The sequence below is a fragment of the Caretta caretta genome, chromosome 16 (genome assembly GCF_965140235.1).
Source record: "Caretta caretta isolate rCarCar2 chromosome 16, rCarCar1.hap1, whole genome shotgun sequence".
Classification (NCBI taxonomy): Eukaryota; Metazoa; Chordata; order Testudines; family Cheloniidae; genus Caretta; species Caretta caretta.
The window spans coordinates 7,999,371-8,019,575 of NC_134221.1; the positions used below are offsets into that span (position 1 = coordinate 7,999,371).

At 53.3% G+C, this 20,205-nt stretch overlaps 1 protein-coding gene across 1 annotated transcript in view; it reads right to left on the bottom strand.

The window, feature by feature from the left end:
- Window positions 1-972: 972 nt before the first annotated feature.
- Window positions 973-20,205, bottom strand: part of NIBAN2 (niban apoptosis regulator 2) — a 98,677-nt gene continuing 79,444 nt past the window's right edge. Inside the window, exons 6-14 of the mRNA XM_048823109.2 lie at window positions 19,921-20,036; window positions 17,223-17,327; window positions 14,739-14,901; window positions 13,163-13,350; window positions 9,547-9,702; window positions 8,127-8,243; window positions 7,396-7,503; window positions 6,742-6,853; window positions 973-5,461 (exon numbers count right to left, since the gene is read on the bottom strand). Of these exons, the coding sequence (XP_048679066.1) occupies window positions 4,686-5,461; window positions 6,742-6,853; window positions 7,396-7,503; window positions 8,127-8,243; window positions 9,547-9,702; window positions 13,163-13,350; window positions 14,739-14,901; window positions 17,223-17,327; window positions 19,921-20,036 (1,841 nt within the window). The 3' untranslated portion in view covers window positions 973-4,685. The remainder of the gene's footprint in view (window positions 5,462-6,741; window positions 6,854-7,395; window positions 7,504-8,126; window positions 8,244-9,546; window positions 9,703-13,162; window positions 13,351-14,738; window positions 14,902-17,222; window positions 17,328-19,920; window positions 20,037-20,205) is intronic.

Consider the following 20,205-nt stretch of genomic DNA (forward strand, 5'->3'; position numbering starts at 1 on the left):
GAGACATTATGAACAAGAAAACAATACTGGACCATGTAGCCCTTATATAGCACTTTTTCTCAACCAATCTTAAAGTGCTGTACCAAGGTGGTCAGTATCACTGTGCCCATTCTACAAATAGAGAAACTGAGGCACAGCGCAGGGACAGTCGACCAGTAGGCTGGTAACTGAGTCAGGACTAGAACCCAAGTCTCTTGATTCCCAGTGTAGTGCACTAAGTGATACCCCAGCTGAACACACACCATGTTAAGAAGCCATTCACTGACCTTAGTCAGCCACGTAGCACTGCCAGTGAGGTCACCCTGGCCAGTGACCCTCATTACAATCAAGTCCTAGACTCTCACCATCACGTGGAATGTCCCACAGCTCACCATTTTCACTCACAGCGAAGGTTAGTTAAGCCACGGGATGGGAACTCAGGAGATGTGGCTTCAGTTCCTGGTTCCGCCACTGTTTTTTTGTATACCCCTGGTCTTTCTGTGCCTCACTTCCCTATCTGTAAAGTGGGTCCAGTGCCACCTCCTATCTCCTGCCCTTTGTCTTATACATTTACATTGTATGCACTTTGGGGCGGGGACTGTCCTACTGGGTGTGTGTGTACAGCGCCTTGCACAGCAGAGCTCGAAACTGCAATTGGACTACACATCCACTTAGAGCTAGGCCCTAACGCAGGACCCCAGAGCCCAAGTTCTCTGGGGCCATGATGATTTCTGCCGTGCAGCACCACCTAGCCTAGCCCCAGTCTACTTTTGAGTGCGCCCATGTACACACACTTACCAACTGCCTGGCGGGCCCCAGACTGGACATCAAATCCAAGCCCTCCTTCTGAACTGGAGAGGAACTCCGCCCCACCCCGCCCCCAAACATTCTAGCTCCGCCCACCCCACCCCCAACACGCCATGTGGAACGTCTCCCGTTCATTGGTATGTCTGGAGTGATGTCACCGCTCAGTCAGGAATGAGACCGTGTCGCTAGCTTTAAATAAAGCTGGGTTTTATTTATTCTTAGAAGCATATTTTAAACATTTGTATAACATTTTCAATAAAATATCTGGGAAGAGATGGGTTTTGATCCCAAGGCAAGGCACTTTGGGAGGTCCCAAGTGGTTTAGACTGGGCACCACCCATTTAAAAATAGAAAACAATGGCATCTAAAATACACATGGAGGTTGGAATGTATCTGTAGCAGAGGGCAGGATTGGAAGGCCGGGCTCCTGCTCCATGTTCTGCATTGAAAATCTAAGCAGCTCATTCAGGAGACTTTACACCAGGTGTTTCAACCGTATCTCACGTTTTAAACATCACATTACCTGCATGCAGCTTGTGTGTCTGCCGAGTCCATTCCCCAGCTAGTTACAGGTCCCCAGTTCCCCTTAGCGTTAATGGAAGTCTGAGACACAGGTCACCCACGAGAGGCATGGTTGTCCCAGTGCGTATCGGGTTATATACCACCCCTAGTGTTCAGCTGAGCTCCTGGCTGGGGGTCCGACTCAATGCACTTGTACAGAGATGCCTGAGAGAGATCTGGAGAAACCCACTTCAGCAGCATCTGCCATCCCCTGCGTTTGGCCAGGGAACATTTCTGCTCTCCCCACACCCCAAGCTCCTGAAAAGGGCACCACGAAGAGCAGAAGTCTGGCGAGTTGGGTTGTGCCCACACCGAGGAGTCATTTGACCGTCTCCGCTGAAAGACGCTGGCTAACTCCGTCGGAGCTAACTTAGCGCCTTTTTCGGAGCTTGGCCAGAGCAGGGCTGGAGCTGGATTCCTGTGCACACTTCCACCGGTCTTGCCTTTGACAGAAAAACTACAGGGCTCCCCTCTCCTTCGCTCTCGGTGCAAGGACAATAGGATCCATGTAACAGTCTGAGGGGGTGGCATTCCACATCTAAGCTTTTGCTTTAAGGTTACTTAATTCCAGAAGTTTAACTTGTTTGCACCAGCCCCAAAGCCCAGTGGGAGCAGACAGAGCCAGTGAACCTCCTCTCTCTCTCCTCTCCCCCCACCATGACAGGAGTTTCCAGGAGAACTTAACCCTTGCAATGCAACACAAGCTAAGCCCACGAGGCATTGGCTTCACACTGGGCACCACTAAGAGACCCCGTTGTCATGTGAAGTCTTAGTTACCATAGCAAAGTCAAATACCCCCAGGGGGCCAGGGTGGACTTAGTTGGCATGCTGGGGTAGCACAGTCTCATAAAGGAACGGGGAGATTTATTCCCAGCACACAGATCATGCTGGGAAGAGCAAGTAATCTCAGGAGAGCTTTTCCAGAAGAGTTGGATTGGGGGGGTAGGGGGCAGAGGGAGAGAAGAGACATAACTAGGGACCCAGTGGGAAAATGAAAGCGAGACCCCCCACGCTCCCCCATATTTAGAAGTTTTCCTGACTGGCTGGGGAGAAAAAAGGCATGCAGACAAGATGCATCCATTCCCTCTGCAGGAGTAGCTCTCTCTCTGCTCCCTAAGCCATACCTCCACTCTCCTGGGACAGGAAAAGTATCTTAAGCCAGTCCACCCTCAGTGCAATGAAATTCACCATTGGGTTGATGATTGCCAAGAGCTGGGCATGGTTGTATCAAGACCCCTTTCCCCACTAAGGCACTTGTTTCTCTCACTACTGTTAGGAGATTCTCAACAACAACAAGAAATAGCCCAGCTCACCCCAAGCCATCTCCTACCCAGGAGCTACCCAGCACTCCCCAAAAGCAAGCCCAATGAAAATAAGAGCCCTAAACACACCATCACATGCAGGAGGGAAACGCCGATTAGCAACCAGCCAGAGTCCTACAACTTCAGACGCTTAAGCCTCCTTCCTGCCAGCCCCTCTGGTGCAATGGGAGCTTCCATTGTGCAGTTATGTCAAGACTTGCCCTTACTCATCTCTCCCTCTGAACCACGCACCTAGATTTCTGGCCTTCTCCAAGACCTTTAATTCTCTCCCTCCAAAGCCAACTTCCTCTCCATTCCCACCTGAAAAGCTTCCGAACACACTCTTTCACCTACCCTGGGCTTCCGAGGAGGTTTCCGCTCTCTCCCCTTACCCCCTCCACATTTTAAGGAAAGAGAAGGAGACAGTCTATCAACAACATTCATGTGGCCATTAAAAGCATTTGTAAACAAACCAGCTAAGTTTGTTGGGCACCATCTTTGGTAGGTTCAAGGCTGCAGGGGGCTTGCAAGGAAAGGGATGAATGGTGGGGCCACCACTCAATTGGGCTTTGGAGAAACCACAGACCAGAAGCGAGGGGAGGGAAGAAAAATAAGTGGCTGGTTCTAAAACTTCAGAGCTGTATCTCAGTTCTCGTTTTTAACTGAACAAGGGAATCAAGCATCCACTAAAGGCTCCCAGTGGACAGTGGCAGTCACTTACACCTCAATCTACGCACGACCAATCATCGTCGTCGTCTCTTTCCATGGACACCAGTTCTCTCCCGCAAGCCCAGGGGTGAACCCTCAAGTTTACGTCACAGTCCTAACCTTTGTGTATAACAGGGGAGGAGGGATGTGGAGGAGATGGGTGATAGTTGAGAGGTATTTGTGGCTCCTTCCATCCCTACAAGTGGACAGTCTTTGGAGCGATTGGCAGAACCCACAGTCAGACCAGCGCGTGCAAGGAAGGCCAGGTACTCCCAGGTACTCCCCTGTATTACCCACACCAGCTAGTTCTATTTATTCTCCAGCGAGGCACTAATGTGGCCAGAACTATGCAAGCAACAGCCCCATCCTCCGCCGTTGACTCTCCTTCTTTAGGGGCCAATGAGAAAAGATGGATTCCAGTTTGTTTGTGACTCATTTAACCCTCCCTCTGCCAGAGCGTGCAGCAAGACACGTTAAAATCATGGCGCTGGCTTGAACGGTGCTTCGTGGCAAACAAGGGGCACCCCCATTGGCCCTTTGGCTCGGGGAAGAGGTGCGTCTTGCCCGGGGGAGCAGCGTTCAGCATTCGCAAGGGCAGAGGGTGGGGAGTGCACATTCTATCTCAGCCAGGATCCTGGATGCAGGCTCGTTAGGAGGAGAAATGATCAATACCGGTAGGCGGCCTCTGACTGCAGCCGCCGTGCTTGACAAAGAAGTGTGGCATGCAGCATTGACCTCTTTGGTTGGACTGAAGTATCAGACGAAGGGAAGGGCTGGATTGTTGGAAGGGGAACGGGAATCCCTACAAAACCCACCCCCTGGGGCATTGGGTGCCCACTGGCATATGCTGTGCAGATGTCCTCGGGAGCTCCTGCCTAGGGGAAAACCCCAGGCATTCCCACAGTCTTGTTAGTTGAGTAATGCAATAAAGTGTTTCTTCAGTAAAGGAAAAACAACAAAATAAGATGGAGCAAAGTGTGCATGTGTGGAAGGGGTGGGTATCCTATGCTGAGCTAGAGTCCTGGGAGGAGGGGCAATGGCTTGGCCCAGCGTGGCGGCTTGGTTCTGGCCAGCACACAGCTCTCCTCTAAGTGGGTGTGCAGTTTAGGAGATCTTCCATCTCGGTGGCTCCCCCCACCCCTTTCCCTGGGAAGCTGGTGTCCGAAGCCGAGCCTGCTTCAGAAACTGGGAATGTAACAGCTACCAATGCCAGCGACTGGCCCAGCCTACGAGCCCCCCCACCCTCCTGGTGTCACTGACTCCAGTCCACCTTCGGCACACAGTGTACATGGCCAGCATGGATCTCGACCGGGGGGAGGGGGGGGTGACCTAGAACTGAGTCTGCACCTCCGCGCTGTTCTCTGTGGCCGGCTGGGCAGATTCCACCTTCTCCACATGGGCCTGGGTGGACACCTCTTCCCCTGTCTCCTTGTCGCTGGGTTCGTGGCGGTTCACTTCAACTCCCCCCTCAGCAAGCAACGAGGCAGCTGTCAGGGCAGGCGGCTTGGCTGGAGAGGTGGGCACGGCTGGCTTGGCTTCCTGCTCCTCCACCCCCGGGTTCACTGGGCACGGGGAGCCAGCATCATGCGGGGCAGAGTGTTCCAAGGAACCAGGGCCTTCCTCGGCCTTCTGGGCAGCTCGCTCCACCCCGCGCTCCTCAGAGCCGCCGCTCTGCTGGACTATTGTACCATTCGTCAGTGGTTCCTTTGCCTCCTCTCTTGCCGGGACTGGGGTCTCCACACAGAACTCCTTCACCAGCATCCCCCGTATCCCCTGCATGCTATCAGGAGAACCCGGTGCAGCAAGGGCAGGGCAGGCCTCCAGCTCCTCCGACCCGAGCTCTTCCTGGGAGACCTGGTGCATCAGCACCTCCGCACCGGCCTCATAGGACAGGGCTCCCTCGTCGTCGTGGATGACCGACACCACCTGCCTGGCTCTGTGGCGCTTCTCGGCGGATGGGTCCGAGTCCGGCTGGCTGCCGAACTCCTCTCCCCAGTCGATGGGCATGCCCTCGCCCAGCAGGTGCAGGTTGGGGTCGCTGTTGTGCATGACCATGCTGTCCCGGTACAGGTTGTGTTTCCTCTGCACCGCTGCCTCCTTCACAGCTGAAAAGGCAAAGACCGGGAGGTCAGGGCAGGGCAGGGGTCTGTTTACGTGTCAGTAGCAAGCACAGGCCTCATTCGAGATTGAGGCCCCACCATGCTCTGTGTTGTACACACGTATAGCAAGACCTGGTCCCCGTTAGCCTTCCTAGGATTCAGAGCAAAGCACATGCAACGAGCCAGTAGGGAGAGAACCTTGCAGTCCAATCTATACCCTGGTACAATTCTCATGCCCACATAGTCACCATCCACGCCTCAGCCAGGCCCTCCTTGATCAGCTAAATTCCTACTTCTGCCCTGGCGGGAGGGTCCTGGAGAAGGAATTTGGCGAAGGTGGGAATGGCAGACGGGGGTGGGGGGGGACTCCATACCGAAGGGACAGCGTGGAAGGGTTCAGGGCAGGGTTTGAAGCTGATGGATGGACCAAGCTGGCTCAGCGGATGGAGCGGAGCGCGATGCAGTACGAGGATAACAGGGGAGGGCAGAATCGCGAAGGGCCTGGGTGGGGAGGACAGGAAGCCTGAATTTGATGCGGTGGAGAAGCGGGGGCAGGTGGAGGGAATCCAAGAGGAGGTGACGCAGGCAGAGCGATAGGAGCGGAAGATGATCTTAGTCAATGCTTTTCGCCTGGACGGGAAGGGCTGTGAGGTGAGTGCTGGGGACGCTCGGGAGCAGGCGTTTACGGTAATCAAGACAGCAGATGATGCGGGGGGTGTGAGAGGCTGGGCTGTCTGGATAGAGGGGAAAAGGACGGATCCTAGAGAAGTTACGAAGGAAGAAGCGGTGAGATTTGGACCCAGCTTAGACGGGTGGTACAAGCGGGCAGAATCAAAGGGGGCCGCTGCGCTACGGAACTGAGACATGGAGGAAAGCGTTTCGGTGACAGTGCCGAGTACACATACACCCTCTCCACCGTCACCTAGACTCTGGATCCGGAGCAGAGTGGCAAAGTGCTGTAGGAGGAGATGCTCCAGGGGTTGGCTTGAGATGGCTCCCATTGCTGTAATGCCCAGAGCCTCCCCATGGTAAGTGGATGGGCATGCGTGTCCAGTCCTTGCCAGCTAGCCCCATTAGCAACAGTGTCCCTCAGTGAGCAGAAGGGGAGTAGCAGGATTCACTCAGTGTCTACTGCCCGTTGCTGCAGCCGAGACACTGCAGCCCTTAGGATTTTCCAAGCTGGCTAACTGGGGGGGTTAGCCAGGCTTGCATAGGCCCCTTCCCAGCATAGTGAAGGACTGAGCCTGCATCCTGCCCTCCCACCCAAACGCGGGCAGCCCTCTCACCCTGCATGATGTCCTTCATGACCGACTGCAGCACGACCTCCTCGTACGTGTTCTCCACCAGGATGAAGTTGTCGAAGTCCTCGAAGATCAGTTCCTGGAACTTTGGTAACTCCTGCCCAAAGGAGAAGGCAGATTTCACCTCGCTGGCAGAGATAACCCAAGACCACCTAGCTGCCCTGTGGCTTTCCAAAGACGATGTGCCTTTGAGAGGCAGAGCTACCCTTCCCACAAAACCATGGGCACCACTGTTGACCCAGGGATGCCACCAGTTATGGGCCATCTAGCCATAGGAGTTAAAGACCAAGTTGAGATTAAACATAGACCCAAAGGGGTGAGGAATTTCAAGATCAGGATGTTACAAAGAGAGATTATGTCTTTGTACATGCACTGGGCCCAATTTTTTATATGCACAGAGGCCTTTTTACACCACTGGCAATGTCAAGCAACATATATTGAGTTGGCTCCCTAACACTTCCAGGGTGGTGTAAAGGGGCCTTGGTGTAAATGAGAATCGGACCAATATTCTACAGTTGTGGGCAAGCAGCTGGGGGGGGGACTGTCTTGTTCATGGCAACATATACAGAGTTTGATGACTCAGCAGGGTTTTTGAAACGTGCCACCAACCCATGCCCACGGGGCTGCTTGGCCTCTTACCCCCTTGCAGGTTGGTGCCAGCTTTTTCAGCAGGAAGGGGATGGTGATCTGGAGCAGGGCTTCCCTGAAGAACTTCTTGCGCACGGTGCTGCTGTCATAGTCATATTTCTGCAGGACAAGGGGCGCACCGGGGGAAGAGGGAAACAAGGCTGGTTAACAAACCTTTGGCATCTCACAGGAGAGGAGATTACAGAGGAATGGGCCATTCAGAGGAAGAGGAGAATGTGCAGCTTTCCTACCATTTTATTGAACAATCCTTTCCACAGGAAGCGATTTACACGAGGGGATTTACAGAAGTGTTTTCAGTATCCAACACCAGCCCCTTCCCTGGGCTCAGGAGGCAGCGTGGTCTAGGGGATAGGTCACTGGACAGATTCTGATGGCCTGGGCTCTGATCTGCTGTGGGGCAAGTCACTTCACCTCCCTGTGCCCGATCTCCACTGGGGTCTAGGAACAACTGTGATACTCGGTCCATTTAAAATTACAAATGCCGAGTATCGTTCTACACAATGCACTCGCTCCTGCCCTTACCTGCCCCGTGGCAGGCACACGGCATGCCTGGGCTTCGCACAGAAGCTGCAGGCGCTTTCTTTGTGGCAGAGGTTTCTCTCCTGTCTAGCATCCTGAGGCCTTGTTGGTGCAGCACGGGCGAGTTAAAACGCCGACCACCTTCACGTTCCAGAGATGGCAGACCTTGCAGGAGCATGCCGCTGCTTTGCGGGCTGCCTTACCTTGAGCACCCGTTCGAGGATCCGCTGGATTGACTTGCACAGCTCCTCCTTGCCCAGCATCTTCGCCAGCTCCTGGTGCAGGAGTGTCCCGAACGTGTGAACGGCATCATCCATTTGCTACAATGAGAAGCATCGTCAGACGGTGTCCCAAAAGGAGGCCAAGAAACCACGGCAACTTAGGCTGGCTCATGTTGGACATCCAGCAAAGCAATGATGCCAAGGGATGAGCAGAGCAGGCCTGGCAACGCACCACCACACGAAGACGGGTCACAGGGGCACCTCCTCTATTCCTGAACCTGCACCCGGTCCCCATCTGCTACCCCATCCCACTCACGATTTTGAAAGCACCAAGTTAACCTGCATAAAGGTGTTTTCTTTCCCACCACTAGAGGGCACTAGCGGCTCATTTACCAGAATACGGGGCTGCGCTGGTGCATGGGATATCGGCACACAAACTTCTCCTCCCCCCTATGTAGATCTGCAAGTGGATTCTTGTCCACACTGGCCCCTGGATACTCCTCCAGGAGCTGTAGAACAACCAGTCTCCTAAATCAGCTGTGCCAGGCTGAATGGGATGTGAGTGATGGAGGTGAGAGCATTCCAGTTCTAGAACGTCTCCAGGTTCTCCACAGGTGCCAGAAAACCCGGTGGAAGGTTACACTCGCTCCTACACAGCTAACTGAGGCCGGCTTCCTTGACCCCACATTTAGACTACTGCCGGTGGGAGACTCCTCCATGTAAAGGGGAAGAAGAGCATTGCATCTGCGTAGCCCAGGACTGCCACCCACCCGGCCACCAGCACGACAGCGGTGGACGTATACGAGGCGCCCCCGTGAGGTTGTTCATACGCAGACGTTCCCCTCCCAGTGGGACACTGCATCGTTCACAGGCACCAGGGCAGAGTCACGACACGCAGGGTCAATCGTTTGTCCCAAAGAACACAGGTGGCCGTTGAGTCATATGTGCTCCGGGCCATGGGCAGCGCAGTGCTGGGGAGCAAAGCGAAGGGGTTGGGCCAGGGACGGTTCTGCCCCTGGGGCGTTGCCATATTCAGAGGAGAAAAAACAAAGCCGTTGAAATAAGCTGGTCTCCGTAGCAGTGCTGTGCCCCCGGACCGGCTGTTAATTTTAACAAGGTGACTCTTTCAAATGAAGGCTCCCGGAGCGTGGGCGGGGGGTGTGTGGGTGGGGGGTGGTACAGCCAGACTGAAGCCCAGAGCACACTCCAGCAGGGGGCGCCCATGCAGTAGGACATTGATGACCAGCCCAACACCCAGGGCAGGGCACTGGGAGAACCAGAATTCATAGCCACAGCAACCCACCTTAACTCTGACCCTGACGGCTAGGGCCGAAGACAGCTCCCCATGGGGCAGTGAGCATAAGGGCTGGTCACCCCTTGAGTTTGGCTATTAACACCCTACCTGTCTCATGAGGATCTGGGCCCTCTGTTTGAACACTGAGGCACTGGATACGTCAAATCTCTGTTGAAGCCCCTCCAGTTTCAGCTGGTCCATCTTCTCATAGCAGGACTGCATCTTGACAGGGTGGAAGGCCAGCTGAGAGAGCTTCTCCATGTACTGAAGGACAAGGAGTCACACACACAACTCACTGGCTGTACGGAGAGAGCGCCCTACCTCCCGCCCACTCCCCAGGCCTGCTGAGACTTGGCATCAGACCAGACACCAAGCTTCCAGGGAGCAGAGGAAAACAAAGCCCAGAAATCGGAATCCTTCCTCAACGGCTCCCATTTAATCTGGGTCACAAAGACAAGAGCATTTCCAAGTGTCTCTGTGTCCCCACACCGCCAGGCTGCACACAGACATGGGTGAGCCTGGAGCAGGAAGATCACCGGCTGTAGGTCACAGGATCAAACCATGGGTCTGTACTGTTAGTACAGGGTGGGAGGCAGGCGTGTGACCACCTGGGGCTGCTCTGGTTGGATACAGAGGGACCCAGCTGGATACAGAGTGATCCCAGGTTACCATACGCAGGTGAAATTGGATGCCCTGGATTTTGTTAGACTGACCCGTCGCCCAGAGCTTGGGAGGAGAGCTGGGAATTCAGTTCCCACCTTAAGTGGTATGACTGCTCAGAGCTCAAGTATGAAACTGCAGAAAAACCTGAGAGTCTCTGGATTAAGTTTAGAAGTGTGAGCAACAAGGGTGATGTCGTGGTGGGAGTCTGCTATAGACCACCGGACCAGGGGAATGAGGTGGATGAGGCTTTCTTCCGGCAACTCACGGAAGTTACTAGATCGCAGGCCCTGGTTCTCATGGGAGACTTCAATCACCCTGATATCTGCTCAGAGAGCAATACAGCAGTGCACAGCAATCCAGGAAGTTTTTGGAAAGTGTAGGGGACAATTTCCTGGTGCAAGTGCTGGAGGAACCAACTAGGGGCAGAGCTCTTCTTGACCTGCTGCTCACAAACCGGGAAGAATTAGTAGCGGAAGCAAAAGCGGATGAGAACCTGGGAGGCAGTGACCATGAGATGGTCGAGTTCAGGATCCTGACACAAGGAAGAAAGGAGAGCAGCAGAATATGGACCTTGGGCTTCAGAAAAGCAGACTTTGACTCCCTCCGGGAACTGATGGGCAGGATCCCCTGGGAGAATAACATGAGGGGGAAAGGAGTCCAGGAGAGCTGGCTGTATTTTAAAGAATCCTTACTGAGGTTACAGGAACAAACCATCCCGATGTGTAGAAAGAATAGTAAACATGGCAGGCGACCAGCTTGGCTTAACAGTGAAATCCCTGCTGATCTTAAACACAAAAAAGGAGTTTATAAGAAGTGGAAGACTGGACAAATGACCAGGGAAGAGTATAAAAATATTGCTCGGGCATGCAGGAGTGAAATCAGGAAGGCCAAATCACACCTGGAGTTGCAGCTAGCAAGAGATGTAACAAGAAGGGTTTCTTCAGGTATGTTAGCAACAAGAAGAAAGCCAAGGAAAGTGTGGGCCCCTTACTGAATGAGGGAGGCAACCTCGTGACAGAGGATGTGGAAAAAGCTAATGTATTCAATGCTTTTTTTGTCTCTGTCTTCACGAACAAGGTCATCTCCCAGACTGCTGTACTGGGCAGCACAGCATGGGGAGGAGGTGACCATCCCTCTGTGGAGAAAGAAGCGGTTCAGGACTATTTAGAAAAGCTAGATGAGCACAAGTCCATTGGGCCGGATGCGCTGCATCCGAGAATGCTAAAGGAGCTGACGGATGTGATTGCAGAGCCATTGGCCATTATCTTTGAAAACTCAAGGCGATCGGGGGAAGTCCCGGACGACTGGAAAAAGGCTAATGTAGTGCCCATCTTTAAAAAAGAGAAGGAGGAGGATCCGGGGAACTACAGGCCAGTCAGCCTCACCTCAGTCCCTGGAAAAATCATGGAGCAGGTCCTCAAGGAATCGATTCTGAAGCACTTAGAGGAGAGGAAAGTGATCAGGAACAGTCAGCATGGATTCACCAAGGGAAAGTCATGCCTGACTGATCTAATTGCCTTCTATGACAAGATAACTGGGTCTGTGGATGAGGGGAAAGCAGTGGACGTGTTGTTCCTTGACTTTAGCAAAGCTTTTGACATGGTCTCCCACGGTATTCTTGACAGCAAGTTAAAGAAGTATGAGCTGGATGAATGGACTATAGGGTGGATAGAAAGCTGGCTAGATTGTCGGGCTCAACGGGTAGTGATCAATGGCTCCATGTCAGTTGGCAGCTGGTATCAAGTGGAGTACCCCAAGGGTCGGTCCTCAGGTCGGTTTTGTTCAATATCTTCATTAATGATCTGGAGGATGGTGTGGATTGCACCCTCAGCAAGTGTGCAGATGACACTAAACTAGGAGGAGAGGTAGATATGCTGGAGGGCAGGGATAGGATCCAGAGGGACCTAGACAAATTGGAGGATTGGGCCAAAAGAAATCTGATGAGGTTAAATAAGGACAAGTGCAGAGTCCTGCACTTAGGACGGAAGAATCCCATGCACCGCTACAGACTAGGGACCCAATGGCTAGGCAGCAGGTCGGCAGAAAAGGATCTAGGGGTTACAGTGGACGAGAAGCTGGATATGAGTCAACAATGTGCCCTTGTTGCCAAGAAGGCCAATGGCATTTTGGGATGTATAAGTAGGGGCATTGCCAGCAGATCGAGGGATGTGATCGTTCCCCTCTATTCGACATCGGTGAGGCCTCACCTGGAGTACTGTGTCCAGTTTTGGGCCCCACATTACAAGAAGGATGTGGAAAAATTGGAAAACATCCAGCGGAGGGCAACAAAAATGATTAGAGGACTGGAACACATGACTTATGAGGAGAGGTTGAGGGAACTGGGATTGTTTAGTCTGCGGAAGGGAAGAATGAGGGGGGATTTGATAGCTGCTTTCAGCTACCTGAAAGGGGGTTCCAAAGAGGATGGATCTAGACTGTTCTCAGTGGTAGCAGATGACAGAACAAGGAGTAATGGTCTCAAGTTGCAGTGGGGGAGGTTTAGGTTGGATAGTAGGAAAACTTTTTCACTAGGAGGGTGGTGAAACACTGGAATGCGTTACCTAGGGAGGTGGTGGAATCTCCTTCCTTAGAAGTTTTTAAGGTCAGGTTTGACGAAGCCCTGGCTGGGATGATTTAGTTGGGGATTGGTCCTGCTTTGAGCAGGGGGTTGGACTAGATGACCTCCTGAGGTCCCTTCCAACCCTGATATTCTATGATTCTATGATTAAGTGGATCGTTCTAACTTCTGCCAGAACACCAAAGGAACCTATGGATCTAGCGTGACCAGGATTGGTGCTGCCCAAGGAAGCTCTGGGCCCCCTACGGTCTGCGGCTTCCAGCTAAGAGGGGAGCATAGGCCTGCCAGCTCCGATGTGAGCAGACTAGGGGCAGGGCCACAGGTTTATTCTCACCATTCAGCTCCAGCCTTACTCAGGACAACTGGGGATGGAAGCTGAGCTCCCTCCTTGGCCAGGCTTTCCCTGGGCACCCGCGCAAGGCTTCCAGCCCATCCTGCTAGGCCAACAACGGGAATCTATGCAACCTTCTCCAGGGGCCTTACCTCTCCCAGCTTCTCCATCCCGCTCTCGTTGATTACGTTCATGTTCATGTCAGTGATCTCCTTGAAGAACACTTCCCGGACCTCGGCAAAACCCTGGCTTGTGGGAATCATCAGCGCCTCCAGGATGGAAGGGATATAGGGCTGCACATGGTTTCGGACACAGATCTCTGCTTTGGGCAGCACAAAGGCTGGATGAGGAAGAGACAGGCAAACAGACAATTAGCATGGGATGGCTCCTGCTCTGGCTACCTTCCTTGCTGAGCTTTGGAGCCACCAGGAAGCCAAGCATGGTGCTCCAGCTCCAAGACTACACCCTAGAAAAGGACAGGAGTTGCTCTGCTCCACCCCTTCCAGGTGGTGGCCAAAAGGCTAGAGATGCAGCTGGATAAATTTATCAATGGGATGACAGAGTTGCCCGCCGCAGCTGGGGACTAGACTTGAAGACCTACAAGGTCCCTTCCCACCTTACGTCCGATCAGCCTGCAACCAGAGCCCGTGTCTGCCACGCTTGGCAGTACTCGAACGGTAATCCTCCACGCAAAACACGTGGGGGTGAAGAGAATGCTTCTGGCAATTCAGTAGGCGGCACTCTTGGGTCAGTATTGACCCTGTTCTTCCCCCCTATGGAGTACGGGGCCACGTGCTGCCAGAGATGTTGGCTTCTGTATGAGCTCCTGATACCACAGGGCTTCCTACAAACAGGAGCACTCATCTCAAAGCCCTGGTCAAATTCTAGTCTGAGTAGCTAAGTTCCATTGGTGTCAGCCCTGCCCCTGCCCTGCCCTGGCTGTGTGGTAATGCTTCCCCGCCTGCCCAGCACCGTGGTACGTTAGCAGAAGCCACGTTCCACCTCAGAAGCGGCCAGAGGGTAACAGTGCAGACCTAGTTTGTAATACTTGGATGGTGTACTAATACTTTGGGATCCTTCAGGATGTAAGAAGCTATGCAGGGTGACCTCCTCTGTTGGAGGGAAATAAGGGAAAACCACTTGAAGAACAAGGGTCGCTGCTTTATTTGAAGGGACACTGTAGGGAAACACCATTTCCCTTGGCACATCATGTATTTTTTCCTCCTGTGCACATTTCTACTGCCCTCCCGTACCGTACACGATGCAATTAGTATAAGTTTCAATTTCATGTTTAAAATAGCACTTATCAGTTTTAAAACATTTCAATCTCTCTTCAAATAAGGGATGGGTGATCATCTTAGGGACAAATCAAACAAATAAGGGACGGTGCCTTAAAATAAGGGCTGCTGGAGCTAGGTGAACTAGAGGACTGCTCCAGCCCTTGGCCTCTTAGCCCCCGGGTCAGGTTTCTGGCTCCCAGTCCTAGGAAAGCACTGCGGTTTTGAACGTCAGGATTTTGACTAACCCAGTACAATGGGCTATTGCTGGGGGTAGTCGTTCGGGCTCAAGCTCGGAAACCCAGACCCCGAGCCTGAATGTCTACACAGCTAATTTTTAGTGCCGTAGGTGAGCCCAAGTCTGCAGATCCGGGTTCTGAGACTTGGTGCCGTGGGTGAATTTTTTTTTTTTGCCATGTAGACATACCCAAAGGGGCAACACATTTCCTACCTCGGATTTTGCTGGCTAAGTGTTCCTTTGATGTGATGATCTGATCCATGTCTGTGCGAATGGTGCTCTCCATTCTGGGACGCTCCAGCTCACATTTGGTCACCACTGCATCATAGTGCGCCTTTATCTGGTCATAGACAAGCCTGTAGACAGCATCCGAGATCTAGAGGGGGAAGAGGAAGAGCATCGTCAGCATCCTAATCCCATGGGACGTCTGAGGCTGTGCTGCCATCTGACCTTGGTGAGCCCAGGACCCTTCCTGACCTCTGTCTGCAAGGCAGCCTGCCATCTCTTTGCACCCCACATGACTGAGTGCTCCCCAACCATGGATATGCAGGGACGTCTGGCAATAAGCTTTCTACAGCATGCACGGGAATTATGTCTGCAGCTGCCACTAGATCCCCTAACAAGAAAAGGCCTGGCTATTTGAGATCTGCCTAACAAGTCTTGTCATAACGCAGCCGCTGGTCAGCACATTTCAGGATTCGCTGCTTTCCTGATGTCAGCAAGAGCGACGGACTCCATCCAGCTCCGAGTTTTGTTCACTCCCACCCACCCATTTCTCTTTTTAAAAACCGCTGACTTGAAATATTTTTTTCTTTTCTACTGTACGCTTGTGGTGATTGACACTGGAATCCGTGCAGGCATCTGCTATGCACCACTGCGTTCAAATGGCAGGACTCCACCGGGATCCATGCTAGCACATCTCAGTGCAGGAGCAAAGTCTAGGATTGTAGTTCCCGAGGTTCATGAGCCTATTTTTGTTATGACTGCACAGTGCTACTGTATGTACAAGTTATTTATTGTGACGTTTGGAGGAGGAGTCTTCTGCCTGGAATTATGTCATGCTATTATTTAGCACCTCTGGGCTAGAATCATGGAAACGATGGGCTGGAGGAGAACTTGAGAGATCATCAAGTCCAAGCCCCTGCACTGAGGCAGGACCAAGTAAACTAAGACCATCCCTGACAGATGTGTTTTTCCAGACCTCCAATGACAGGAATTCCACAACCTCTCTTGGAAGCCTCGTCCAGAGCTTAACTATTCTTATAGGTAGAAATTTTTCCCTTACATCTAACCTGAAATCTCCCTTGCTACAGACTAAGCCCATTATTTCTTGTCCTGCCTTCTGTGGCGATGGAGAACAAATGATCCCCGTCCTCTTTATAACAGCCCTTAACACATTTGAAGGCCTCTTTGGTCCAGACTAAACATGCCTGGTCTTTTTTTAAACCTTTCCTTATCGGTCAGGTTTTCTAAACCTCTGATGATTTTTGCTGCCCTCCTCTGGACTCTCTCCAGTTTGTCCACAGCTTTCCTAAAGTGCAGCACCCAAAAAAGGACACAGTACCCAGCTGAGGCCTCACCAGCATCGAGCGGGCCAAGTACCTCCCCATCAGGAGGAAATACTCAGCACTTCCTGAAAGCCAGGGGACTTTAAAGTGTCGAGTTGGGCACCCAAAATCAGTCACCTGAGGACAAGTCGCTTAGGCCAAAGTTTACACAAGGTGTTTGTGGCAGAGGCAGGAATTGAACCCTGATCTCTTCAGTACCATTCCAACGCCTTAAAGGACAAGGTCACCCTTCCTCCCTAGGGCCGGTCTCATCCTCCTGCTTCTTTCACAGGAACAGCACAAGCCCTTCCCCACCTTGGATTATTACAATTAAATAAGAATCCAATGTGATCATCAGGATTTATGCTGGAAATCTGCAATCTTCATCTTGGGCTCTGGAGGACAGAACTCTTCCCCTTTCTCATGCATTAGCACAGGGCTGCTGCGTCTGGGTGGTTAAGGCTAAGGGGCACTGTTTGTTTAAAGGAGGTTTCAGTGGAATTTTACAGAGAGCGTCTCATGGAAACATTTCTATTGGTCTTAAAGGTTTTATAACAAGCCTGTTTGTATAAACCCATAGGTTCAGGCCAGATTTAGCCTGGGTTGGTCTAAAAATGGTTTGCTAAATATAGCTGGGCCGAGCCACACTGCTGGCTTAGCTATGGATGGATGTTTGCTAGGGTGTACTTCCCTCCCCGGGGGGATGGCAAGCAACACAGAAGCCGCATGTTCTGGACGGGCATGCAACCAACAGAAGGTAAGTGGGAGGTTGAGAAATAGCTGTTTACACCTATGACAGGGAGCTTGATAAAACCAGGAGTGAGGCAGACAGACAGCTCGTTTCCCTGCGCCCTTGGGGAGAAGGGGGTGAATTGGGGAAGTGACTCTGAGTCACACAAGCCAGCAGGAAACAGAGTCAAGGCACCACACCCAAGGCAAGGGGACCCATTCCAAAAGCTGTCAGAGTCCAGTCCTGGATTTCCCAGCAGCCAGCCCCAATTTCTGGCGTGTGTCATCCATACAGGAACATTTCAGCCAGTTGGGCATTATTGCACCAGCCTCATGCTGCAGCATTCACAGCCCCACTCTGCCCTCACAGGGCCCTGGCCTCTTACCACCGCCCCCCCCCCACCACCACACACACACTAACCTGTATCCAGAGTCTCTGCCTCTCCTGGGCCTTGCCCTTCAGCTTGGGGCCGATCGTGTTTTTCAGTTCTGGGACCAGTTCCTCCATCACCAGATTGCTCAAAACCTAGAGGAGCAGAATGAGGAGGCCGTTAGTGACTAGATCTCACATGGCTGTTAGCTGTCCTTCCACTGCTGGGCACTCTGCTCTCCCTGCCTCCCGACCCGTCCCCTCTTCTTCCTCGCTGGCTGCCCGGTCCTCTGACGATCCATTTCGTTTCCTCCTTCCCTACTTCTGTGATATGCTGCTACAGACTCTTACGTGACACCTTTCCCTGTGCATCCAACACTTCGTTACGTAGCTCTGGTACTTCCATCTAGATCAAGGGCTCTTGGCATGAAACAATCTCTCCATAACACATGATAACGGTCTCCCTCCAGCCGTTCTGAAGCACTGAGGATACTTGGGGAAGCTAGTGCTCCCCACACTTTGTTTTCTAGCAAAGAGAGCCCTTTGCACCACAAATCCTCTTCCGATGCCTTAGCTGAGAGAGCATTGGGAACAGGGTCTGTACGCAGAGCTGCTCCCTCGTCCCGTGGGAGGGTCTTTCATGGCCCTGGAGAGGCACACTGTGCCGCTCAAGTCTGAGCGGAGCGCAAGACAGCGCTCCGATTGCTAGCTAGGGCGACCCCATCAACCCGGGAAGGCGCACGGTCTCCTGAGCAGGCCCTGCTGGAGACATCCGCTGGTGGATCCATCCTGCACAGCTGCAAGGACCAAAGCCAGGCTCCTATGGAAGGGGCTGGCCGGGTGTGGTTGCGTGCCCACAGAGGACGTGTGCGTGAGAAGCTAACGAAGATGTTCTCCCGCCGCCAGACACGGGGAGCATCGAGACTAGAGCTCCGGCTCAGAGCGGCTGCTCAGGGTGCAAGCTAACCCGGTATGTCCCAGAGGGTTAGCGCCCCACTGCTCTAGGGGGTAGGTGCTGACAGAATCAGTGAGTCTCTGCTTGGCTTAGGTCCCTCCCCTCCTAGCAGTTTGGCTTGACGCCCCCTCTGCCCGTTTCCTCCACGTTCAGCCTCCTGCCCACCTTCCGCTCGGCTGGGTTCCTAAACCCAGGGGTCGACCCGCCCCTCCCCACCACCTTCCTAGTCCCAGCTGCAGCCTCAGAACTGTTCACATGTGGGATTTTGGCGCTCCGCCCACTGGCCGCCTCCGACCTGCCAAGGAGATCCTATTAAAATGCATCACACGAGTCCGTAAAGCAACATCCTTGACATCTGAGCTGCAGTATTGCACAGCCTGCCAGCACCACTCTCCCCTGGGGATTCCAGCACCCCCCTGCCGAGGATTCCTTCCCCCCCTGCTCCCCCCCCGTCACCAGAAGATTCCACTAGACACTGGCGGGGAGGGGAGAGAGTATATTTCCCCCCCTCACATTAACGCTGGCCCTCCACAGTGGGAACTATGGTATTTGCAGAGGCCCAGCAAGCTCCCTGAGCTGTAACCAGCCGCGGCTGGAATTCCTGCCCAGCCGGAGCAGCCCAACTCCTGTGGAACGCCCTGGGAGGGGTGCATGTCAGAAATGACTTTTTAACAAGGCACCTTCCTCTTTCTCAAGGGCGGCCAGAAGCGGTGAAGCAAGGGGGTGTCAAGGGAGAGAGGAGGGGCACAGGAGCATTTGGGGTATCAATCCCTGCTTTAAGCTTGCCGGCAAGCATGCAATCTTTCTTCCCCCAAGCTTGCCCTCCATGCCAACCCACCCAAGGAGATGGTTTAAAGCCAGGTCTGCATGGAGAGCCAGATGCAGCATCTGAGCAGAGTTACTTTTGGAAGGGCATAGGCAGTAAACTCCGCCATCAAGACACCAGCTTGGGTACAAGCTTCTCTTCCCAAGTTAAGCGTCACTCTTGATGTCTGGGTAAGGTTGGGGAGCAGGGGTGTCACTTTTTAAAAGGTGGCTAAAGCTGATCTTCCTAAAGAGGTTTCTTCCCTTTAGGGGGTCACTAGGACCCCAAAATGCAGCCCTGTCTGTGGAAAGGTTGGGCAGGACCCGTGAAGGCATTCAGGGTCCCCCAGGACCTCCCCAGCCAGCAGACGCCTTGCCACGGCAGCTCGGTGGTGAGATCCATTCATCCCTCCCTCCCGCCAATACAACTCCCACCAGCAGAAAGAGAAGTCTCTACAAGAGGGAAGACGCAGTTGCAAGCTGGGCTGGAGATAAAGGGGGAACAGGCTGCATACGACAGCACCAGGCAGAGGTGGAGGAAGGACCAGCAGCTGCCAGTGACCTCTAACCTAGCATAACATCCACTCAGCAGTGACACAGGGCTGACATGTAAGCAGCATGCCCGTCCCAGGCTTCCCCCCCAGCCCTCCCTGGAATAGCGCCATTTTCCCCGGCCTGGAGGGCTGAATGACTAAGCCAGCTCTCCCCAATAGACCAGCTGCCAGAGCAAAGGCACAACGGTTTATCCCTTCGGGGGGGATGTCGGATGGGCCACGCCCTGCCATGCAGCCACACCTCAAGGCTTTGGAGCGTCTAACCCAGCAGGGGTGCCGGCTCCACTCCCTCAGCAGCTGCTTCGTCCCCCAACCATGGGTAATCTCAGTACATCCAGGAGGCCGATTTGGAGGCGCCAAACCATCCCCCTTCTGGCTGGGGTCAGGTCATTGCAGGAGAAGCCGCTCTTGGCCAGGGGACCCCTCTCACCCTCACCTGGACCTCGTTGCCACAGAGCATGTCCCAGGTGCCGTACTGCTCCTTCGACTGCCGGTACATGCGGACGGCATCCGTAAAGGCTGGGGCCTCCACCTTGGAGTCCTCTGGGATCCCTGAAGGAGAGAGGGGGGCGGGGGGGGGGGTGGAAGAGAGGAAACCACAGCAGATTTTCCTGTGATGCACTCATAGCTTCTGTTACATTTTTGTCCTTCACGTTAGTTCCAGGTTTCAGAGCAGCAGCCGTGTTAGTCTGTATCCACAAAAAGAACAGGAGGACTTGTG